This window comes from Epinephelus lanceolatus, chromosome 3, assembly GCF_041903045.1.
Source record: "Epinephelus lanceolatus isolate andai-2023 chromosome 3, ASM4190304v1, whole genome shotgun sequence".
Lineage (NCBI taxonomy): Eukaryota > Metazoa > Chordata > Actinopteri > Perciformes > Serranidae > Epinephelus > Epinephelus lanceolatus.
In genome coordinates this window covers 23,882,437-23,908,208 of record NC_135736.1, presented here as the reverse complement: position 1 = coordinate 23,908,208, position 25,772 = coordinate 23,882,437, and the positions used below count along the sequence as shown (strand labels likewise).

General features: G+C 39.2%; 1 protein-coding gene across 2 annotated transcripts in view; it reads right to left on the bottom strand.

Annotated features, from left to right (window-relative positions):
• Positions 1 to 4,446: 4,446 nt before the first annotated feature.
• LOC117255282 (voltage-dependent T-type calcium channel subunit alpha-1H-like) overlaps positions 4,447 to 25,772 on the bottom strand; it is a 66,951-nt gene continuing 45,625 nt past the window's right edge. The window contains exons 18-35 of one of the 2 annotated variants that reach the window (XM_033624019.2): positions 25,308 to 25,408; positions 24,871 to 24,994; positions 22,570 to 22,638; positions 22,196 to 22,380; positions 21,976 to 22,102; positions 19,957 to 20,082; positions 19,754 to 19,843; positions 19,092 to 19,284; positions 15,632 to 15,783; positions 15,401 to 15,510; positions 15,124 to 15,257; positions 14,971 to 15,041; positions 11,465 to 11,543; positions 11,014 to 11,135; positions 10,376 to 10,657; positions 10,125 to 10,269; positions 7,239 to 7,798; positions 4,447 to 7,039 (exon numbers count right to left, since the gene is read on the bottom strand). In XM_033624019.2, coding sequence (XP_033479910.2) covers positions 6,338 to 7,039; positions 7,239 to 7,798; positions 10,125 to 10,269; positions 10,376 to 10,657; positions 11,014 to 11,135; positions 11,465 to 11,543; positions 14,971 to 15,041; positions 15,124 to 15,257; positions 15,401 to 15,510; positions 15,632 to 15,783; positions 19,092 to 19,284; positions 19,754 to 19,843; positions 19,957 to 20,082; positions 21,976 to 22,102; positions 22,196 to 22,380; positions 22,570 to 22,638; positions 24,871 to 24,994; positions 25,308 to 25,408 — 3,372 coding nt within the window. In that variant the 3' untranslated portion in view covers positions 4,447 to 6,337. Of the gene's footprint in view, positions 7,040 to 7,238; positions 7,799 to 10,124; positions 10,276 to 10,375; positions 10,658 to 11,013; positions 11,136 to 11,464; positions 11,544 to 14,970; positions 15,042 to 15,123; positions 15,258 to 15,400; positions 15,511 to 15,631; positions 15,784 to 19,091; positions 19,285 to 19,753; positions 19,844 to 19,956; positions 20,083 to 21,975; positions 22,103 to 22,195; positions 22,381 to 22,569; positions 22,639 to 24,870; positions 24,995 to 25,307; positions 25,409 to 25,772 lie in introns of both variants that reach the window. The other variant, XM_078166158.1, reaches the window with a different exon arrangement.

Below are 25,772 nucleotides of genomic sequence, written 5' to 3'. Positions count from 1 at the left end.
TTCAAAATTTCATAAAAAAATGTCATAGTACAGTACGTCTTCAAAATTTCATAAAAAAGTCATAATATAGTATGTCTTGAAATTTCATAAAAAATGTCATAGTATAGTGTCTTCAAAATTTGATAAAAAATGTCATAATATAGCATGAATTCAAAATTTCATAAAAAATGTCAGTGTAGTATGTCTTCAAAATTTCATGAAAAAAGTCATAGTATAGTATGTCTTCAAAATTTCATTAAGAAATTCATAGTATAGTATGTCTTCAAAAATTCATAAAAAAAGTCATAGTATAGTATGTCTTCACAATTTCATTAACACAGTCATAGTATAGTATATCTTCAAAATTTCATAAAAAAGTCATAGTATAGTATGTCTTCAAAATTTCATTAACAAAGTCATAGTATAGTATGTCTTCAAAATTTCATTAACAAAGTCATAGTATAGTTTGTCTTCAAAATTTCATAAAAAATGTCATAGTATAGTATGTCTTCAAAATTTCATAAAAACTGTCATAGTATAGTATGTCTTCAAAATTTCATTAACAAAGTCATAGTATAGGATGTGTTCAGAATGTCATAAAAAATGTCATAGTATAGTATGTCTTCAAAATTTCATAAAAAAGTCATAGTACAGTATGTCTTCAAAATTTCAGAAAAAAGTCATAGTATAGTATGTCTTCAAAATTTCATAAAAAAAAATTCATAGTATAGTATGTCTTGAAAATTTCATAAAAAATGTCCTAGTATAGTATGTCTTGAAATTTTCATAAAAAATGTCATAGTATAGTATGTCTTGAAAATTCCGTAAAAAATGTCACAGTATAGTATGTCTTGAAAATTTCATAAAAAATGTCCTAGTATAGTATGTCTTCAAAATTTCATAAAAAATGTCATAGTATAGTATGTTTTCAAAATTTCATAAAAAAAAGTCATAGTATAGTATGTCTTCAAAATTTCATAAAAAAAAGTCATAGTATAGTATGTCTTCAAAATTTTATTAACAACGTCATAGTATAGTAAGTGTTCAGAATGTCATAAAAAATGTCATAGTATAGTATGTCTTCAAAGTTTCACAAAAAAGTCATAGTACAGTATGTTTTCAAAATTTCAGAAAAAAGTCATAGTATAGTATATTTTCAAAATTTCATAAAAAAAGTCATGGTATAGTATGTCTTCAAAAATTCATAAAAACGTTATTGTATAATTTTTCTTCAAAATTTCATCAAAAATTCATAGTATAGTATGTCTTCAAAATTTCATAAAAAAAGTCATCGTATAGTATGTTTTCCAAAATTTCATAAAAAAGTCATAGTATAGTATGTCTTCAAAATTTCATAAAAAAAGTCATAATATAGTATGTCTTCAAAATTTCATAAAAAAAAGTCATCGTATAGTATGTTTTCCAAACTTTCATCAAAAAGTCATAGTATAGTATGTCTTCAAAATTTCATAAAAAAAGTCATAATATAGTATGTCTTCAAAATTTCATAAAAAAAAGTCATCGTATAGTATTTTTTCCAAAATTTCATAAAAAAAGAAATAGTATAGTATGTCTTCAAAATTTCATAAAAAAAGTCATAATATAGTATGTTTTCAAAATTTCATAAAAAAAAGTCATAGTATCGTACGTCTTCAAAATTTCATTAAAAAAGTCATAGCAGAATATGTCTTCAAAATTTCATAAAAAATGTCATAATATAGTATGTTTTCAAAATTTCATAAAAAAAGTCATAGCATAATATGTCTTCAAAATTTCATAAAAAATGTCATAGTATAGTATGTCTTCAAAATTTCATAAAAAAGTCATAGCATAATATGTCTTCAAAATTTCATAAAAAATGTCATAGTATAGTATGTCTTCAAAATTTCATAAAAAAAAGTCATAGTATAGCATGTCTTCAAAATTTCATAAAAAAATGTCATAGTACAGTACGTCTTCAAAATTTCATAAAAAAGTCATAATATAGTATGTCTTGAAATTTCATAAAAAATGTCATAGTATAGTGTCTTCAAAATTTGATAAAAAATGTCATAATATAGCATGAATTCAAAATTTCATAAAAAATGTCAGTGTAGTATGTCTTCAAAATTTCATGAAAAAAGTCATAGTATAGTATGTCTTCAAAATTTCATTAAGAAATTCATAGTATAGTATGTCTTCAAAAATTCATAAAAAAAGTCATAGTATAGTATGTCTTCACAATTTCATTAACACAGTCATAGTATAGTATATCTTCAAAATTTCATAAAAAAGTCATAGTATAGTATGTCTTCAAAATTTCATTAACAAAGTCATAGTATAGTATGTCTTCAAAATTTCATTAACAAAGTCATAGTATAGTTTGTCTTCAAAATTTCATAAAAAATGTCATAGTATAGTATGTCTTCAAAATTTCATTAACAAAGTCATAGTATAGGATGTGTTCAGAATGTCATAAAAAATGTCATAGTATAGTATGTCTTCAAAATTTCATAAAAAAGTCATAGTACAGTATGTCTTCAAAATTTCAGAAAAAAGTCATAGTATAGTATGTCTTCAAAATTTCATAAAAAAAAATTCATAGTATAGTATGTCTTGAAAATTTCATAAAAAATGTCCTAGTATAGTATGTCTTGAAATTTTCATAAAAAATGTCATAGTATAGTATGTCTTGAAAATTCCGTAAAAAATGTCACAGTATAGTATGTCTTGAAAATTTCATAAAAAATGTCCTAGTATAGTATGTCTTCAAAATTTCATAAAAAATGTCATAGTATAGTATGTTTTCAAAATTTCATAAAAAAAAGTCATAGTATAGTATGTCTTCAAAATTTCATAAAAAAAAGTCATAGTATAGTATGTCTTCAAAATTTTATTAACAACGTCATAGTATAGTAAGTGTTCAGAATGTCATAAAAAATGTCATAGTATAGTATGTCTTCAAAGTTTCACAAAAAAGTCATAGTACAGTATGTTTTCAAAATTTCAGAAAAAAGTCATAGTATAGTATATTTTCAAAATTTCATAAAAAAAGTCGTGGTATAGTATGTCTTCAAAAATTCATAAAAACGTTATTGTATAATTTTTCTTCAAAATTTCATCAAAAATTCATAGTATAGTATGTCTTCAAAATTTCATAAAAAAAGTCATCGTATAGTATGTTTTCCAAAATTTCATAAAAAAGTCATAGTATAGTATGTCTTCAAAATTTCATAAAAAAAGTCATAATATAGTATGTCTTCAAAATTTCATAAAAAAAGTCATCGTATAGTATTTTTTCCAAAATTTCATAAAAAAAGAAATAGTATAGTATGTCTTCAAAATTTCATAAAAAAAGTCATAATATAGTATGTTTTCAAAATTTCATAAAAAAAAGTCATAGTATCGTACGTCTTCAAAATTTCATTAAAAAAGTCATAGCAGAATATGTCTTCAAAATTTCATAAAAAATGTCATAATATAGTATGTTTTCAAAATTTCATAAAAAAAGTCATAGCATAATATGTCTTCAAAATTTCATAAAAAATGTCATAGTATAGTATGTCTTCAAAATTTCATAAAAAAGTCATAGCATAATATGTCTTCAAAATTTCATAAAAAATGTCATAGTATAGTATGTCTTCAAAATTTCATAAAAAAAAAGTCATAGTATAGTATGTCTTCAAAATTTCATAAAAAAAAGTCATCGTATAGTATGTTTTCCAAACTTTCATCAAAAAGTCATAGTATAGTATGTCTTCAAAATTTCATAAAAAAAGTCATAATATAGTATGTCTTCAAAATTTCATAAAAAAAGTCATCGTATAGTATTTTTTCCAAAATTTCATAAAAAAAGAAATAGTATAGTATGTCTTCAAAATTTCATAAAAAAAGTCATAATATAGTATGTTTTCAAAATTTCATAAAAAAAAGTCATAGTATCGTACGTCTTCAAAATTTCATTAAAAAAGTCAGCAGAATATGTCTTCAAAATTTCATAAAAAATGTCATAATATAGTATGTTTTCAAAATTTCATAAAAAAAGTCATAGCATAATATGTCTTCAAAATTTCATAAAAAATGTCATAGTATAGTATGTCTTCAAAATTTCATAAAAAAGTCATAGCATAATATGTCTTCAAAATTTCATAAAAAATGTCATAGTATAGTATGTCTTCAAAATTTCATAAAAAAAAAGTCATAGTATAGTATGTCTTCAAAATTTCATAAAAAAAGTCATAGTATAGTATGTCTGCCCTGTCTGGGAAAGGAGGCTCGTCATGTGCACCCAGCACCTCAATGACTGATATATGTAAAACAGACACAGGTTCAGATTTATGGGCCTTAATTGTCACTAAATTGATTGATCAACTTTTAAAACTTTTAAGACCCAATGGACACCCTGTGCAATCCCCCATACTTTGTTTTTATTACATATCTTTATTCAGGGGTAAAGGATGGATATAGAGGCAAGATCATGGAGTCAAATGAAAGTCAGACAGGAAGTGGTTTTATTCCAGCACTGTCCAATCATGTTACTGCAGGTGAGCTTACTGTAAATCATTCCCTGCTTTCATTCTGCAGGAATATTATATAATATTATGAACATTTGCATCATCCAGATTTCTCCTTATCATCATCATCATTATAATCAACATCCTATGACACTAACATCATCATCAAGCATCCTCATCATCACCAACAGATAAATTGACATTCAGAAATGTAGAAATTCACCTTTGTAGTTCTCATATCATTGCTGCTGTGTTAATAAAATATAATCTTAGCCTTTTTTCTACAAAGTTTTACACACCATGGTATCACCTGAAAAAGCCCTTCTGTACATCTGCTCCTGCCTCAACTTCACCCTGCACCTGTACAGTACAATCTCTTCAAACGTCAGGCGAGACTGGCCAGCTCCAGCTTCAGACAGCAGGGGGCAATCTAACTCTGCAGACCTGTGATCACACGCTTCATACTCACCTGCGTCTGAACTACCTCTACCCTGAGAATACTAAGACAGAGAAAAGGAAAGTGGAGAGTGGGTGAGAAACTAAGCTGACTGAACATTCGAATGGGTGGGATCAGGAGAAAAGCGAGGTAGAAACTACTAAAGCCGAGGTCACACTACACGATTTTGACTTAGAGGATCTAAGCGCAAATCGATTTTTCTGACTGTGGGGGATGGGTGGATTCAGGCAGGGAGGGTTTCTCAAACATCACAAAGATGTCCACGTTTGATTTGACCCAGAAATACTGAAATCTGAGAATGATCACGCAACTTCCAGTGGCAGTTTACTGTAGGTTCAGAGGTATGAAAAATAGGAAGATTGGTCATATTTAAGAAACAAAAACTTACACTCTGTTAGATAGAAGATTCTCATTTTGCTCCACTTCTGATATTTCTGTACAATTTATTTGGGTTTTTTGGAGCAATAACTTTTAATAAAATGTGCCTGCACCAATCTACATAAGCGTGCAATTATAAATTAAGCATTTTCATATAAAATTATTTGTCAGTTTCAACCTTTGTGAGTTTATCACTTAAAAATCTCTTTTGTAAACATAAACATTTTGTAATTTCTGCACCACAGAGCATGGACCTTTACTAAAAGTACACAGTTCTGGCAAATTACAAAATTATTATAAGACTGAATGAGGTGCTGTGTGTCGAACTGAAAAAAAAAGAAAGATCAGTTGTTTGGTCGATCAACAGAATCTGCAACTATTTTGATAATCAATTTTCAAGCCTCTTAAAAGTGAAGATTTGTGGCTTTTCCTTGTCTAACAATTCAGCGAATCTTTCTGTTTCATAGACGAGAAGACTTATTCATTTATCAAGTAAATAACCTGCAGATAAACAGATTGCTTTGTTTATCAACATGTCTACATGTACATGAGCAGATCAGTCAGTAACTGAATCTACGCTGCACATTTCAGGTAATTTTGTCTTGTACTCTGACCTGGGCTTGAGGTTCGAGGAAAGGATGAGAGTGAGGGCAAAAGGAGGAGAGCAAGCAAGGGGAAGGTTAACATTTGAATAAATATAGCAGGGGAGTGACTACTATGTCTGAACTAAAGCTAGGACTATGATAGAAGAAAAGGAAACGTCTTCTTATGTGCATCTTGTGTGCAAATAGCACAAAGGGTTAGAGTCTTTCAACACACACACTCATACACACACAGTCTGAAGGAACCTGCTCAAACACCCTGTGAAAATCTTGTGATTGGACGGGACGAGGCAATGGGCGGGGCCCAAAGTAGGAAACACGTATCCTTCCTGTTTTGGATTGCAGCTCCCGCCCCTCTCGTGTGCTTCGGCAGCACATCAGGCTCCTCCTCGTGAACACGATAACAAATCCAACGTCACTGAGTCTGTTTAGTCGTCCACAGAACTTCCCTCTGGTTGATTAGGAGAGAGGGTTGTGGCGTCAAATGACAGAGTCCGCCTTCTCAGCTCAACATTGCTGTCCATGGGCTGGGTTGCCATAGTAACCGGCTCCTCTCCTGGTGGCGGGCTCATCCTCTGCTTCCTGTTCCTGCCCGACACTGGAGACACTGAATGGCTGAGGCGGCTCCTGTGCTCCACTGGGCTCGGGGTAAGGTGTCTGCTTTTGTGTGAGGAGCTGGGAGGGGGTTGCGTGTGTGAGCGTGCGTGAACAGAACTGTTAATGCGGCTGACTTCCTCATCGGTGTCGTCTAAGTGGGGGTCAGAGCTGGGGCCGGGGCTGGGGCTGGCCGCTCTGGAGCTACAGAGCGGCGCTGATAAGGTGGATTCACCACTGGGGATCTTCAGACTGGACGGCCTCTGCGGGCTGACAGGCCTCTTGTCAGCATCTGTTTCCGGCTGCGAGCCGCAGATGGCCTGCTCAGGTATCTGTTCTTGCCCAGTGGTTTCGCTGTGGCTCCGGCTGTGGCTCCTGCATGAGATGACCCTCTGGGGGTGTGTATATTTCAGCGTGTGTACACTGGACGATCGCTGGCGTGGCGGTGTGGAAGAAGCGGCGGGCACAGTGAGATGAGGCTCTGCCAGATCATCAGCTGAACCGCTCTGATCCAGAGAGTCACAGCGCACAGCCTCCTGCAGACACATGCACAAAGACACAAACACATACAAAGAAGACCCAATCTTCATGATGCATGGAGCTGTGCAAGTAAAATCTTTTTCAAAATGTTCCATAGAAGGTAATTTAAAAAAATGAACGCACACAATTTGTAGTTAAAGAGATAAAAATAGCAAAAACACTTTGAGAGTAGAAGAAGAGATGATAATAACACACCTGTCTGCGTAACTGTCTACTTGCAATTCGGAAGGATGCTGGTCTCTTCAGGACTTTACTATCTGGAACGTATGAGGGACTCAGCTTGTTTCTGTCCAAACTGTCTTCAGGACTGAGCCACTGCGAGGGACGTCTGCTGACACTGTGGGTGGGATGCAGTCTGAGCGAGGAGTGTCTGTCTATACTGTGGCTGGACATGAGTTTAGGTCTGTCTGCGTTGTGGTCTTGATTGACCCTGTATCCGTCCACACTGCGAGTCGAGCTGAGTCTGTGTCTGTTTATCCGATGGGTCGGGCTGAACTTGTATCCGTCTATACTGTGAGCCGAGTTGAGTCTGTGTCTGTTTGTTCTGTGCACCGGGCTGAATCTGTATCCCTCGATGCTGTCAGCTGCACTCAGTCTGTGTTGGGAGTATCTGTCGATGCTCTGAGTGGTGCTGAGGCAGATCTTTGGCCTGGAGCTGCGTCCAGTCCCCAGTGAAGCGTGGCTGATGGCCGGCAGAGCTCCTGGAACCTGCAGCAGTGAGCCGCCTCCACTGGAGCCCAGGGATGACATGGAGCCTGCAGAAAATAATGAGGCAAAGATCACATGTGCACATTGATGGAAAAAATTGAATGAGGTGCTTTATTTCTAGAGAAGAAAACAAGAACTGTCTCGAGACCTTGGATCAATGCACAGATTCAGTCTTACTACCCAGAAAGTCTTATTCTGATCATCAGAGATCAGTTTTCTGTAAGATATCGATCCTATCTTAGGGAATTCTTTTTCTCAACATATTTTGTTTTTCCCACAGTGAACAAATGATTAAAAAAAGGCCAAAACCATCTATTAACTGAGTTAAGTCAGTAAACTCATCATCTGTGTATCCAGAGTTTATTGCTCTGCACCATAGAGCTCCATTCTGTGCAAAAACTACTACAAACACATCAATAAGCCACAATGTTGCAGTGAATAACATGTTCTTTCATCGCCAGGGATGCAAACACTGTTGGTCATTTTGAGTCAAAAACTGCAGTTCCTCTAACGGCCACTTGAGGCTGGCTCCAGAGGCAGACAATTCCCATAGACCCAAATATAATAAAATGCCCGACGTTACAGCAGAAATAAACATGTTTACAGCCTAGCACAAAAAAACAGTTTTGGTCACTATAGCTAATTCTCCCCTTCACAACAGTTTTACAGGGGTTGAATTTTTAAATAACTCACCCGTTCACATTTTATCAAGGCTCAAAGATACAAAATTATGGGCGTGGCCGCTTTGAGTGACAGGTGGGTGCAGACCACTGACAAATCACCTCCACTGCGATAACGCTGGTTAGGTAACGTTAGCATAGCATAACTTCAGACTCAGAGAGCCATAGCCGTAAAGTTAGCTGTAGCTATTTCAGTGTGTTTTCACTTCATGAAAGTTAATTGTAATGTTTTGGTTGCACTAAAAGACGCTCTAAGGCAGTGGTTCCCAACTGGTGGGTCATGGTCCAAAAGCGGGTCTTGGTCCCATTCTGAACTGAATCGAATTGACGCTGTACCTAAGTTGTAGGCTCTGCATCGACCTAGAGCCTACGCCACAGCCTGACATGCACCTCCCCAGAAATGTAACTAGGCATCAGGGAGAGGCAGACCTCCTGTGTATATTTGTAAGCTAAAAAGATTTTCCTCAGTGGAAACAAAACCTTCATTTACTTCAATAGAACAATAAATTATGAAGACAATAAAGCCTTGACAAAACAGCATTTTAAATATTGTGTGTGATTTATCCTTGCTGGACCAGATGGGAACCACTGCTCTAAGGAATCAGATGTTCAGCTTTTCTGGTAAGTACATTTTGTTTTAATGGTTGTAAACCTGTTTTTCACTTGCAAAAATTTGCAGCAGTTGTTGCATTAATATTATCACAGTTTACCATAGCTGTAAATGCAAAGAGCTAACAAAGCTAACAGCTAGTGTGAGGGTTATCTTCACCTTCACGTCCAAATATGATCACTTATAGTTAAAAAAGATGGTGATGACCAAAATGTGAAATTCGGGGCTTCAAAACGAGTCCACAAAGCAATGGGTGATGTTACAATGGCTACTTCCAATATTTTATAGTCTATGGTCCTGTTGCTGTAAATACTTACTGAAGCACCCAATATATATTAATCACAGCCAAGAAATATCTGAAAATATGTTCCTGATTGAATAAGGTTTGCTAAAAACTACAGTGGCCTGCTGTTTTAGGAAATATTTAGCCACTTTTTATTGAAGTATATATTTATGACCTTTAAAAAAAAATGTCCTCAGTTGAAATGTATGGGTCTGGGGTGCTACAGACGTGTAGGGAAGTTGTGGTATTGTTGATCATAATACAATTATAGGAGTCTTAAACAAGATGTTTAGGAAAACATTAACATGTGTTTTACACGTTTAATTTTTTTATGTCATAAACTACACACAGTTCATCTCTCTGATTGTGAGGACTGCTTTATAAAATCTAGGTAGAGGTCATGCTTAAGCCCTTTTTGGGAGCTCTCCACCTTCTCTCTGTACATCACTTTCTATTGTTATATTTTGTCATTTACCTTGTGCGCTTAATAAAACTTAAAACTCAGTGTTACTGTTCAGATATGATGAATTTGCTGTTTTAAAGCATCCCCCTGTGTGATGTCACAAAAGAAAAACTAAGGGTGGGGTGGAACCTGCAGTCGTGGCCCCACCAATTTGCCTATAATATTAAAAACACATTTCCCTCTCCAAGTACTAACAGTGCCTCTTGTTGTGCTGCATCACATTTCAACTGCCTTCTCTGCTATTTATGGAAGCAATAACCTTTACAGCAATCTGTTAGTGGTTATAGCACAGTGAGAACTGTTCCTTAATTTAATTGGCTATAAACAACCAAATTACCTGAGTAGCTGTAGCTGGAGTACGCTTCATGGCAAATGGGAGGATAAGGGGAGTATCTGAGTGGCTGAGCGTAGCTGTCGCTGGGGAGAGACAGCATGCGTCCTATGCTCTGCAGGTTGCCATGGGAACAATCCTCGTCCTCAACCTGCACCTGCCACATGAAATCATCACCGCTGTCACTGTTACTGTCACCTCCACTCCTCTCCCCTTCCACACATGCAGAAATAGGAAACACACTCTCTGTCCGTTACCTGGGCAGGTGTGTCCACATTTGGCACCAAGTCTCCGCCCACAGACGCATTACTGAGTTGTCGGGCGGCCTCCTCCCTCTCCTCCCTCTCCTTCCTCTCCTCCATCTCCTCCAGCTGTGCCTCCTTGTTGCTCTCCTCCAGGTGCTTCATTAGAACAGCCACGACCACGTTGACCAGCACGAACTGAGCCGTCAGGACAAAGGTGACGAAGTAAATGGGAGAGATCAGGGGCAGGTAGGTGAGGCAGTGGCGCTCCTGCGGGCGACACTCTCTCAGCGTGTCCTGGAGCGTAACAGAAGAGGATAGATATTATGAAGCAATAAGGAAAACTGATAATAGGTTATGATTTATTGATGCACAGTGTTGTAATTCCTCTCTTCTCCAACAGGGGGAGATGTGGATCTGAGTGTGAACAGACCTTGAGCCTGTCACAGAAGAATAATACACTCCTAACCCTCTAATGTCAGCAGCTCTTAGTCTGTCATAAAAACAGTGATCTTCTCTCTGCTTAATGCAACGCCTATCTCATAACCGGTGCTTTGTGACACACACATATCCACAGACACAGGCACGGACTTTCTCGTCTATCCATCTTCTTAAAAAACTCCCACACAGCAGACGAGAGGAAGAGAAATAACCTTCATAATCCCATTCCAGTTGTCCCCGGTCGACACCCTGAAGAGTGTGAGGAAAGCCATGCCGAAGTTGTCAAAGGTAGCGTGGCGACTAAGACCCTCACATGGGTTCTCGTCTGAACACTCTGAAAGAGGATGAAAAGAGGAAAAAGAGTATAAGAGGCCGTGGAGCGAGAGAGAAAGGAGAGGGGAGAGAAGAAAGAGAACTGTGTGTGGATTAGAGCACTCATTAGAACACTGATTCTAAATTGACATAATTAATGTATGTAACAACAAAATTTATGCATGTTACATAATCCAATGGTATCTCACCAGAGTCAGCTGAGGCATACGCTCACACACACACACACACACACACTCACATCTGTGCGTCCGATTTATATGCATGCACACACTCACGTGCCCGCACACACGCACATGCATGCACCGCACACGCATGCACGCACACACTAACCCAGTTTTCCAAAGAGCTCAACTCCCAGAGCTGCATAGATGAAGAACAGCAACATGAAGAGCAGACCCAGATTCCCCACCTAGACAGACACATTACACGCACACACAGATATATACAGTGTATGATACACAGAAAAAAAGACATGTACAGTATACATCGAGAGAGACGCAAACATGCAAACAGATAGAGAGAGCCCGTAGACAGAGACTGCTAAGCCTTATTGTTTTGCAGCTAACTACATCTCAGGAACACATTAGGAGCCATCATGATAACCTGGAGGTGACTCATATCTCAGATTTTAGTTTCACAGCCTGGATCCAGTCCTCATAAACTGCAGACTCGCCTGTTTATTGTAACTACAAAGCAATTGTCAGGGCTGTGGCTTGCCTTCCCCCATGGTGCGAGATGTCAGATTAGATGACAGATTAACCTATTGATGAAGTGCACACGGACACCGCTGACCTGGGTTCAGTCCCCAGCAGTGATCTGTCGCTTCAAAGACAGTTGGCATTGTTTGCATGTGGGAAGGCAGTGAAGGATCATGGGTATTTGGCTGCACTAATGCATAGACATACATAGGATCCAGGAGTGACAGCGTGAAGCTCTGCGTGCTATGATTTTAGAAACACCCATTTTGAGAGGAACAAAAGGTATATAATTTAGCAATTTTTCAGTAGCACACACACAGTTTATAAATGTCTACTTGACCTGCATACCTGTTCTCATTTGTTGTGCAGCACGACCCACTCTGGTAGGGTCCCCTGAGTGCAGGAGCTGTGGTAATTTCCTGAAGGCTTCCCCCACACCAGAGTGCATCTTCCAAGTTCACTGTTCGCTATTCACACATTTCATATTCAAACAAGTCTAAGAGCTTAAGTCTAAGTGCTTTGAGTTAAATGCTAATTTCAATATGCTAATACACTCAGTGCACTCACACTGATGTTTAGTGGTAATGTTTATCATGCTCACTGTCTCAGTTTGGTGTGTCAGCATGCTCACACAGATGAGGTTGATGCGCATGTCCCCCTTCACTCAATAATGTGCTTGTCTTATGTTTATGTCCCCTTAAATGAATGACCTTGACTATAACAACTTGTATCTGTGTAAAGTTTGTCACCAGAGAGGTGTTTTCATTTTTCTCTACTAAAGGGGGGCGATCTCTGTGCACTTCCCTAAAATCTGAGATTTAAATGTACGCGGAGCAAATCAGATTAGGTATGTGACAAATATGAAAGCCAGTCACTGTCTAATAAGGGAGACTCATATCGACAGGGGAACAATCTTGGACACACCAGCAAAGAAACCTGAAACCTCCAGCGCAGAGCGGACTTGTCATAACAGAGAGCACAGTTAGCATTAGCAAAGTGAAAGTTTTGACAGTAAACATAGTAGAATGTGCAGTTTTTGGATGTAAACCGGACCAATTTGACATACTGTAGCATCATAGCAGGTATTATTGCATATTTCACAACTATTAAAGGTACACTATACAGGATGGTCGGTTAATGTTTGGAAACACTTGCCAGCGAAGGTGAAAGTAAAAGTCAACCCTGAATTCACTCTCACTTGGCTTTTTGCCTCACTATATTTGCATTTTGCCAGTGCTGTGTTTCTCTTGGATGCCTGCTGCTTACGGTTTAGCACCTGACCCCTGACCTCACTTGAGCACTGCGGGCGTACACGCCCATAAACATCCCGAACACAGAAAAGAGAAGATGAAGAAAATGAGAAAACAGGCAGAAAGCAGAGTCTCTGCAGAAAAATGCATCACCACTCTTATAGTGGGTCATCAGTGATGATTGAGAGGGATTACTTCTGGATGAGTCTATCAGGGGCGATTGCTCTGAGACAACAAGGGAGGCTGAACTTCCCCTAAAATTTCATAGAAGAAATGGTCAAATATGCACTACTGAATTTACATTAAAATAAGAATTTACATTGCATTAAACGTGTGCTAGGATGCGTTTAACATCATGACTATGATGTTCAAACGTCAGCTGTTTATCACCAGTTTTCAAACGCGACCTCCCTGTCATACATTCTCATGTCAGCACAGTGGACGCAGAGCCTCCAAGCATTCCTATGAGACAGCGCTGAGCAGGTTTTTTTCATGCAGCAAAGCGAGACGGGCATTGGATAAATGCGACAAAATCGTCACTTCCAGGGAGGCTCAGCTTCCCTGGGACCTAATGGAGCGGTAGGCGGGAGAAGAGGCTCAGTGTATGCATGATGGTTGGAGGAATTGTCTAAAAGGCTGAACCCCTTTGTGATTGACAGCGCTTTGCATTTTGAGCTCAGTCCCATGCGGATATTTGTGAGTGAAGTCTTCTGACACAGTGCTGTCCGGAGTTCCTTATTTTCCATAAGCGATAGGCTATAGCTCATTTTCAAACCCATCTGAAAATCTTTGAGGTGTGTTTTGCTGGTGATTATAAACTAAAGAAAACATTACATTATATTCCATTTCTGCCAATATCTCTCTAAATCCTCTAAATCCTACGCACTGTACCTTTAAGGGGTCACAGGAGCGTGGCGCTGTCTCCATGACAGTCCATTGAATAGGCGTGGACAAATATCAAACCTCATGGTGGCACTAGAGGAAAAGTCAGGGGGTGTTATCCTCTTGGGGCCATGAATATCTGTACCAAATTTCATGATAATCTATTTAATATCTGAGGTATTTTAGTGGTGGACCAACAAACTGACATTGCTATCCAGGGCCACCTGCATCCCTGTCTACAGACATTTTCAGGCGCATCTCAGTGGACGCTCTTTGCTTGTGAATGTCTCGTTTAGACTAACAATAGCACTGTGTCAAAAAAAAACGCAGCATCCTGAATGAGACAGGTGCCATCGTGGAGAGCTCCAGCCAAAAAAAAACAAAAATCCTGTGAATCAAGGCTCATAAATCACTTTTGCCGCATCACAGCGCAATGTCACCTGGAAATCCTCTGCTCCGGCCAATCAGATATGTGCAGTTGTCTGCATCTAGTAGAATATTTGGCTAATTTTACTCTTCACCTCACAACCAATGAAAAAGGGGAGGAAAAATACTGCGGCTGTGACAACTTGACAGACTTTTACAATCCTGCCTCAAAGGGGAATAAATTGCTGTGTGGTGTCTTTGTGATGATAAGCTTTCAGACTGGACTTTTTGGTTCATATTTTATCTTCTCACAGATACCCAGCAGCAAAACAATCGCACCAAAGCAGCTGTGAAGTTATGTGCCATAAAGTTATGACTGAACTGTCCATTCATCAGCCACACTGACACATTTAAGGATCAGCCATTAGCCTTTAGCCAAACACGAGGATGTCGTCATGCTTGTTTTGGTAGTTATTTGGTGTCTGCTGGGGGAATGTTAGTAAATCCTGTGGGGGGCAGTCAGTGCCAGCCCTGATGAATCACTGAATAAAACAAGCTGTCTGCAGTTCTTCAGATCTGGAAACCAGGCTCTCAGTTAAAGAGACATGTTACATTTCACAGCATCAGTGCTGCCTCTTACCTGAGGCAGAGCTTGCATCACTGTGTCCAACAGAGCTCTCATTCCTGTAGCCATCTTCAACAGCTTCAGCACTGAAACATCGTAACGTGTCAGCTCTTATCAGCCACATATCACTGTGTTTGTGTGTGTGTGTGTCACTGTGTGTTTGTGTACCTCTTGTTATCCTCAGGACTCGCATGATGCGTATGATGGTGGGGTTGATGGGGAGGGAAGCATTCATTTCTATTTCTTCTAGTGTGATTCCCATGATGGACAGCAACACGATGGCAAGGTCCAACTGGTTCCATCTTTACACACATACACACACAGTCACAGACACACAGACATAGACACACACACACACACACACACACACAAACGATTTCAGCTTCTTTCAGGATAAAGCTTTGTGTTTGTGAGTGTCTTTGCATTGATGTGAGAGCTTGAATACCTCTCTTTGAAAAAGCGGCGCAGGCCAAATGCGATGAGTTTGAGAATGGCCTCGATGACAAAAACCACTGTGAAGACGTAATTGCAGTACTTCAGTATCTCCTCGAGGTACTGCGGGACACACAGACACAGGCGCACACATCAAAAACCCACTGTGGCTGTACTGTACCACCGCATACCGCTTCATTACTATGGTTCTAGGGCAGGTGATAGAAAGTGTTGCCATGGTTACCTGAGGCTGGTTGTAGTGCTCCATGCTCATGGTGAGGAGGTTTGTGAATATGATGATGGTGATGAAGAGATCCAAGTAGTGGCTGGTACATACGGTGTGGATGGATCGACGCAATGGGGAGTAGTCAGCGTAATAAGGCTTCTCCTGGGCCCCTGCATTACACACACACACACACACACACACACACACGGTCATTAAAATGCTTCTGAAAGAAAAATATGATATGGGCTATGAAGTCACTGATGAAGTGGGTGCCAAGTGGCGTACTGCTGTGCGCATGAGTGTGTCGGTGTGCGTAAGTGTATGTGTATGTGTGTGTCGACTAAAAGTGCCACCTCAGGAATTCAATCCTATCCATCACGCACACACACACTGCATGGCACCTCAAGGTGTCTTTGGGCAGAAACCCTTGCTGTCTGCTGCCAGACAGTTAACTGACAAAGAGGAAAGCACTACTAGAGATTACACTGCAGAGAGAGAAGGACGGAGCGAGACAGAAATGAGGTAGAGAGCAAGAGGGAGAAAGTGTGTGTGTGTGTGTGTGTGTCTGTGTGTGTGTGTACGGTAGAAGTGTGTATCTGAGCATAATATGGGCAGAAATTATGCATGTACTCATACAGTATGTATATGGGAAAGAGAGGTTCATCATGTGGGCATGTCGTATTACATCTACAGTATATGGCCAGAAGTATGTGGACGCTCCTGTCTCATGTTTGATTGGTCTAGAGATGTTTTCCTGGTTTGAGCTCAGCCCCTTAAGGAAATATTAATGCTACAGCATACAATGACAGTTTATACAATAGTGTGCTTCAGGCTTTGAGGGCAACAGTTTGGGGAAGTCCCTTTCCTATTTCAACAGAACAGTGTCCTGGTGCACAAAGCAATGACCATGAAGAAATGGTTTTCCCACTCTGGGAAGAACTGGAACGCCAACTGAGAGCCAGGCCTTATCGCCAAACATCAGTGCCAGACCTCACTAATCCTGGATGTCCACTGGATGAAGCTGCAATTAATTCTGGTGGCACAAGAGCTCCGTTACGTGTCAAATGTCCATTGGAAGCATTTCAAATATGGAGAGTCTTAACATTGTTATTCAGCAGCCGCATTTTCGATACTGTTTAGAGCAGTTTGACTTGAAACCTGTTTTAATTGTTGTTTTAAATACTAAAAACACCATGTTGTCTTATCGTTAGTTTGTTTAGAAGGAGAACAACAATATTCCTTCTCTTCCTTCATAGCCGTTGAAGGAGAAGTGATATAAACAAACAAGAAAAACTGTGAGTGAGATGCTGTAGTCGTGGGCCCAGTGGACATTGGTTTGAATTGGAGCAGAGCATCTTTGGCAGCTAAGACACAGCCAGATTGAACTGGACACTGGGAGTAATGCTCTTGTGGCTGAACGGAAGCAAATAACCTGCAGCCAGGTTTCAAGATCTTGTGGGAAGCATTATTAGAAGAGTGGAGGCTGTGATAGCAGTCTGTTCAATCCTGTTTTATATCTCGTACATGTTTTTTAGTAAGTAAGTAAGCAAGTTTGTTTTTTGGCACAGATACAAAATCACAAAGTGCTTAACATTAAAAACAAATTGGACATCAAAAAGCAATAAAAAAAAAATACAGATAGCAACAATCCACAGCACAGGGCTGACAAGATAAAACACAGCCGCAGCAAATGATAAAAGACAGAGACAAATGAACAGGTTATTAGCTATTTGGATAGGCCAACCAAAAAACCTGTGTGAATAAAAACAATTTAAGTTGTTTAATAAAATATCAAACAAGTCCAAGGATTGCAATGAAAAGGGAAGAGTGTTCCAAAGATTGGGGGCAACAGCTTGAAAAGTATGGTCACCTTGAGTTATGGTGGGTTTGAGGGACATCCAGTAACTTTAGCTCAGACGATCTAAGAGCCTCATTTGGCATATAAAGATGGAGGAGGTTGGCAATATTCTGGAGAGTTGGACCTTGCAGGGCTCTAAAAGTTAGCACCAGTAGTTTAAAATGAATACAAAATTTAATAAGAAGCCAATAAAGAGAGGATAAAATTAGTGTGATATGTGATTTCTTGTAACTTAGAGCTGAGCAGCTGCATTTTTACAGTTTAAAGATGGTTCAGTGGAGTATAATTCATCCAGGTAAAAAGAGCATTACAATAGTCTTACTGTGAATGTTCAAATCATGGGGTTCAAAAGACAGGGTTCACATTTTTACCAAAGTTTTTCCATAATATTTTACCCCATTCAGTCGTTTAAAATAGGTAGGCCGATACAGCGATCATGGGGCGCACTAGCGAGGCTCTTACTCTGTAGCGTGCTCTGTGCCCTTACACAAGCATTGTAACAGAAATGTAGAAGGGAATATGGTATGGAGTGTCTTTATGTTTTCACATACAGCAGACAGACTGGCGCTCTTTTGGTTGTCTTGATGCTTTTTCCTGTAGCATGGCTGACCAGAGCTCCTCACCCAAAATTGCAAATATCAAACATTTTGGTGCAGAGTCTACATCCAGCGTGGCAAGAGCCTGCCTCGCTCATGTGCCGTGGATTATATTTGTTGTTTGAAAGCCATACATTATTAAACACACACCTCCCAGTCATCTGCTAGCACTTGCTAACTTTACTTCCTCATTAGATATTTCTACCCTGAGCTAGCTGCAAAGGCCAATGTGTATTGAGTGATACTGGTGACGTCTTAACGGCCGTGCATCGCAGGGCTAGATGTTGAATTAGTAATACAAGAAATTATTTCACTCAACGTTAGACATGTTTCTGGATTTTGAACATATTTTAAACAATGGCCAAAACAATGTAAATTAAAAACTTTTTCAAAACATTCTGTTAATTCCAAACCAGGCCAAAGAACAGAGCAAAAAAACTGGATGTCATCAGCATAAAGATTATAAGAGATAACGGGTAATTATCTGCCCAAGAGGCTGCATGTATAGCATGAACAGCACTGGACCCACAACAGAACCCTGTGGGACACCTCAAGACAGAAACGCTGTATCAGACATAAACTGATGCACAGAAACTATTTAATTTAAAAGGATACCTTAATTGATAGTGTCGAAAGCAGAACAGAGGTTGAGTAACACCAGTATAGTGCATTTCCTATTATCTGCAGCCATCGTAATGTCACCAGTGACTCTAAGAAAAGCTGTTTCTGTAGAATTAAGTTTTGTTTTATAATAATGTACTTTGTTACTTTGTTTTGAGAGGTGCTATAGATGTAAAGTTATTATTGTTATTATCATTATTATTATTATTATTAGTAGTAGTAGTAGTAGTAGTAGTAGTAGTCGTAGTAGTAGTAGTATTACTAATGCCCATGGTTTGGGAATGACATATTAATGATCATAAATGGTCGTAATGTTTAGGTGTCTATATACTTTTGGCCATATACCGTATATCTCTTGTTCCCCCTCATTCCCTCTCCTCCCCTTCCCCTTCCATTATCTCACTTCTCCTCCTCTTCTCCAGTCGTCTCTGACGTTTCTCTTCCCTCAGCCGCGCCTCCTCCTCCTCCTGCTGCTGGCGACACTTGTGAAAGTTCTCCACCACCACACCCACAAACATGTTGAGCACAAAGAAGCTGACGATGAGGAGGAAAGAGATGAAAAACAGCAGCATCCAAGGGTTGTTGTTTCTTATTGGCTGCAGAGAGACACAGAGAGAGAAAATGGAAGAAGAGATGAGGAGGAGGTGGAGGAGAAGGAGAGGTAGCATGGGGACAAAAAGCAAAAAAAGAGGAGGACCAAAGGAGTGACGAAAGAGGGTGAGGATGGGTGGAGAGGAAGAAGAGGATAGAGCATAAACAAGAAGACAATTTAAATCCTGAGTCAGCACTGAAACTGCAAGCACTGTCAAGTCAAATCTATTTATCCATTTGCCTTTTTCTTCCCTACACCTCCCCTCTCTCCTGAAATGTTTCCCCTTTCTGCTTGAAACAAACAAACAGGACCAAATGGTGCCTGAGACTGACACGAAACAGAACCACAACACAGTGAAATACAATATACACCGGCTGAATGGTTTGTACGTCTCCCTTATATTCATTTTTAACTTCACACAACATCTCTCTTCCTTTCTATGTGTGTGTGTGTGTGTGTGTGTGTGTGCTCACCTGCTGGTCCACTGCGACAGCATCCAGACCATCATACATGATGCTGACCCAGCCGTCTTTACATGACAGCACAAACAGTGACATCAGCGCCTGGAAGAGTGAGACACATAGGAATCAGTGACATGCTGTCAATCACTTTGTAAAAGCAGGCGTCAGGCCTTTGTGTGTGTGTGTGCGGGTGGGTGTAAATGTGTGTGACAAACCTGTCCCAGGTTGTCAAAGTTGTATTTCCGTCGAACCCAGCGGTATCCTGCCTCCAGACACTGGGTTTTATTGGTGATGTTGCTCACATCGCGTCCGTCACAGTGGAAAAACTTCCCTTTGAACAGCTGCATTCAGAGACAGATGTGCGCACTCAGTTAAACACACAAGAACACTGTATCCTCAAGGTAACACAAACAAAGCCTCAAAAAGTGAGATAAGGTTGACGCAGTACAGTACAGTAAACTACTCAGCAAGCGCCTACAGGCCTACTGTATGTGGCGGCTAAGATAACCAAGCTCCATCTGGTCCAAAAAATATCTGGGTAGGGGCACTTCCTGGACTCAAATTGAGTTTGCTTGAGGATATATGCAGACACAAAAATCACAGGGAAAACTCCAAGGCCCTCTCTTTTATACTAGTAAAATGTTTTTTTTTTAATGGTCATGTGAGACGTAAAAAACGAGCTTGGCATCAAGCCTTCATCAGGGAGTCTAAAACCATCTGGTCCAGCCTGCTTCACAGTCATCACACACTCCAGCATGGAGTGTTCTCATTACAAGATGATTCAGTGGAAGTGTGTATTTGAGAAATATATGCCTGCGTGTTAATATTAGCTCCAGCATTCATTAAGCATCATTTCCTGTGCAAGCATTCATTTGAATATTTGCAGGAATATTTGTAAAAGTGGAAACGTGGAAATACTGTAGAGGATGAGAGTTTACAGAAACCCTTTACATTGAATGAGTTAAGTGCCAAAATACCATTGAAATTAATATTTTAAAAACCTTTTTGGCTTGTGATTAGGGCTGAGTACTGTTTAAAATATCAGAATACCAGTGCGAACACCAGTATCCTTAAAGTGATACCAATACCAACTGAGTATTTCATTTAATACCTTTTGTTTCTACTTCATTCGATACCCATCATGTGAATGAAAACACTCTGTGTAGTACAGCCATACTTATAAGTGTATGGGTTGTAGCTGCTGCTGTAGAGGGAAAATCACACATCACATTAAATAGAAGGACAGTAATGAATGCAGATCTCGTTTGACTGGAGAAGATTCATTACTATTTGGTTCTAAGTTATTTTGTTTGATACTTTAAAAGCATCAACTACCAACACCCAGCTTAACTTGTGACCCCTAAAAATGAAGCAATGTGGATGTGAGTTACAAGTTGCTCAACCAAAGAGCATTTTTCCCTCACAGATTTTCTCCTTTAAAGTAATTTGCATTAAATTGATTTAGCTGACACTTTTATCCAAAGCGACTTACAGTGAGTGCATTCAACTGTGTGGGTGCAACCCGCAAAGAAGTGCAAGAATCATGCTGAGCAGGATCTTTGAGGGATTTTGAATCCTGAAGAGATAAATCTATCCAGTACGTCACAACAAATAAACAGCACTTCCTTGTCAAAAGAACTGATGAAACACATTTTCTTGTTACAGAAAACAGCTTTGATTATTTAAGACCTCTGAAATTTACTTTGGGACCCAAGAGCCTTCTTTTTATATCCTGGACAACTGGGTACGTTTTTATTTAAAAAACGTAATTCATCAGTTTATTCTGAATATTAAAAACTGATAAAAATGGGCTGAAATAAATAAATAACCAGATTAATTCATTATTTATTAAAAGCATAGAAATCCAGGTGAAAATCCAATTTAAAAAATACTTTTTCAGCACAATCCCTCCGTACTTGAACCATTGTATTTTTAATTACTTCCAGGGACTCTGGTGCATAATCAGCAGCTCATTTGCATTTCCTCCCAATTTTTCCTCTCCGCTTTTTATTACCTGAAGCATTTTCGGAGATGTGCCTCGTTAATTTTAAACCCCGGTGATCAGTGTCTTCTTGCAGCAGAAAAGACAACAAGCTTTGGATGTCTGGGCATATAAAACCGGGTGAAAGTAAGTTTAAACTGAGTATTTTTCAATGCGGAAAAATCCCTAAAATAATGAGGCTTATCTTCAGCTGACAGCGGGTGAACAGGGACTCGACAGTATAAATGTTTACCTGGACTCCCAGAATTCCAAACACGATGAAAAAAGCACAGCAGATGAGGACGATGTTCCCGATGGGCCTGAGAGATGTGATCAGAGTCTCCACCACCAGTTTTAAACCAGGAGCCCGACTTATCACCCTGCGACACACACACACACAGTCACGCACATGCTACACAAGTAAGCTAAATATTAACGGAGTAAACACAAGAGAAAATCTCCCATACTCTCACCTGAGTGGTCGCAGTGTGCGGAGGAGACGAAGCACACGCAGGATGCCAAAGATTCGATTACCTCCTGTTGACGCCATGGACACCAGGATGTCCACGAGCGACACAAACACCAGCAGTCCATCTAAGATGTTCCAGCTGCTCTGCAGGTACACGCCATTCCCAAAGTACAGGCCCATAGCGATCACCTTGACACACACACAGGCACACACAGATCCAGCAAAATTACTGAAATAATAAATTAATATGAGGTGTAAAATGAGTTTGAAAGCAATTCTGATCCCCACCCAGGAAGAAAATTGCCCTTTTATAAGTAAGACGAGAAAATGACTTTGCACTGAAGTGCTCGTTCAGGAAACGTGTCTTGTTATGGTTACCTTGATCATCATTTCACCCACGAAGATCACAGTGAAGATGTAATTGGACACACTGAGGAACACCCGCTCCTGTCACACACAAACACACACACACACACACACACACACACATACATGTGTGAGTGCGCACCGACACACACAGAGAAGCACATTTGTCAATTTAAGGGTTTCGTGTCTTAGTAGCTTTAGCTTTGATTCTGGACTCTAACTGCAACGTGTTACATAATGAGCTGGCAAAAAAAATCCATTACGATTGTAGTAGAAACATAATAAAAACATACTGAGAACAGCACGTGTTCTTATAATGACTCCCAAACCGCTGTTACATCAGCAGCAAGCAAATGAACTACTCTGTAATTGACAGCTTGTGTTGTGTGTGTGTGATCTTGTACTTCTATCTTTGTGAGGACTGATATCGAATTTGAAGCCTTGACAGCGTGGCCAGTCCTCACGTCTTTACAGGAATGTTTTAGATTTAGACTGGATGTTATGGTCAAGGTTAGAATCACATTGAACTTAAAGGGACAGTTCACCACAAAATCAAATATACATATTTTTCCTCTTACCTGTAGTGCTATTTATCGATGTACATTGTTTTGGTGTGAGTTACTGAATGTTGGAGATATTGGTCATAGAGATGTCTGCCCTTTTCTAAATATAATGGAACTAGATGGCACTCAGCTTGTGGTGCTCATGATAATCCACAGACGTTGTTGTGAGCAGTTTCATGTAGGAACTATTTTCTTTCTTTTGAACTACACCCATTAACCATATCACTGCGCAGAGGGAAGCATGCATCTACTGCTAGCTCACCTAGCACCACTGAGCTAACATATGTCACAGCCATAGAAATAAAACAAGCAGAAAGGACACTGAACTGTTTTCCATGGTCATTTGACTAGCTCAGAAGAAAATGGCAACTGTTGTTAGTTGTTATGATGACACCACACGTCAGTGGGGCTGTAATTTATTTAACACAAACTAGCTCTATGTGTTAGCCCTGCGACAGTCTGTTGACCTGTCCAGGGTGTGTCTGCCTCTCGCCCAATGTCAGCTGGGATAGGCTCCAGCCCCCCCACGGCCCTCAAGAGAAGCGGTCACGAAAACGGATGGACGGATAGTTTGAGACCATAGATTCTGCCTCCCAGCTGCTGGCTGAGCAACAGCTTGCACTCTTTCTTCACGTCTTGCCATAAGTTGGTTTGTTTATATGAAAATTTATAGGGAAATTAGCCAGCATCTGCCGCTCTGAGCCATCCTGCTCTGCTGATTTGAATGGCAATGTCAGTTCAGTACAATCTTATTCATAAAGCCCAATATCACAAATCAGAGTTTGCCTCAGAGGGCTTTATAGCATAAGAATATGCTTCTGTCCTTAGATCCTCACAGAGGATAAGGAAAAACTCACCAAAAAACCCTTTAACAGGAAAAAAATGGTAGAAACCTCAGGAAGAGCAGCTGAGGAGGGATCCCTCTGCCAAGACAGACAGACGTACAATAGATGTCGTACAGGACAGATCAACATAATACATTTACAGTGATCCATATGAGAAAATGATACATAAAGACAGAGACAGAGAGAGAAAATGAGACCGAGAGAGACAGAGAGAGATGCAGGGCAAACAGTAATGACAATAGCTACAATAACATTAATTTTTAGCAATAACATTGTAATAATAATAGTAGCATTTTGGTAGGATATGTAAGTGTATATTAATATATGAAAGCATATGTCTGTGACAAAAGTACTCTAATTTTATTTCTGTGGTTAAAGCTCAGCCAAAGAGAACGCCATTAATGTTTGCAAGCACAAGCCTCTCGCCCATGACTACATACAAGCTTCCATCTGCTCCGTGATATGGTTGGCATGTGTAGTTCAGTAGCAAGAAAATAGTTCCGACATAAAACTGCTCACAACAAGGTCTGTGGATTATCTTTAGTAACCGGGTCATGATTTCTGGAAAGAGACATTGCTGTTGAGTTTTTGTAAGTGTATTTTTTGGCACTTTGAGCACCACAAGCTGAGTGCCATCTAGTTCCATTATATTGGAGAGAAGGCAGACATCTCTACAGCTGATATCTCCAACACTCTGTAACTCACACCAAAACAATCTAGACTGATAAATAGCACTACAGGTAAGAGGGAAAATATGTAGTTTTGATTTTTTGCTGATCTGTCCCTTTAAGATGAGGGAAGTATATTTGTGATGCAGCTCTCAGATATAGTGATTTACATAAGAAATAGAAATGCATTAATGTCACATTTAAAAACACAAAGAAGACGAAAAACGTGTGTGTTACTATGCTGTTGGGCTGTATGTCGGGTCTCTCCAGTGCAATCGTAATACAGTTCAGGAAGATGAAGAGGAGGATGATGTGATCAAACATCTTGTGACCTATGACCCTCTGACACCACAACCTGAACCTGTAGAGAGAAACAGACAAGGAAATAAATTAGCTCGTCCTGTTTGTGCTAAACAAACATCACCTCCATCGCTGCCATGTCCACAAAATGTGTTTGTTTTCACTCTGCCAGCTTTAATTGATAATAAAGTGAACAGTGTATTACTGAGACTTGGCTGCAACCTTCACACTTCAACTGTGAATTTTCACACATGCTGTGCTTTAAGGCACCTAGGACACTCAGGAGGATATCAGGGGCACTGTGTGTGTGTGTGTGTGTGTGTAGTGTGTGTGTGTGTGTGTGTGTGTGCGTGTGTGTGTGTGTGTGTTTTTACCGGTTGTGTGGAGCGAACAGATAGAGAGACCACTCTTCATGCTCCAGGCACCACTGAGGCTCATATGGCTCCAGCATCTTCTTCAGCTTCTTACATAAACTCTGAAAGGAACACACACACACATTTGCATAAGACTACATGATAATAACTTCTTTTGTTGTCATTGTTAGTTCATTTTCTATATCATTATGTTCACTCATTAGATGACCGAACTCATGCAGTGGTCATGTTATAATTCAAAATGAAACTGACTTTAATTTACTCGGTGGAAACAGTGAATTGTAGTCGTGACCTCATGTTGTACCAGAACATAAAAATTCCAACTCAGCACAGGTTTTTCAAACAATGTTCCCAATATTTCCTCCACACTGCTTATAATTTAAATTCAGCTAATTAAATATTTTCAAAGTGTCCAAGGGTAATAAGGTTGGAATTTATGCCTTCGCAACATAATTAGCAGCAAGT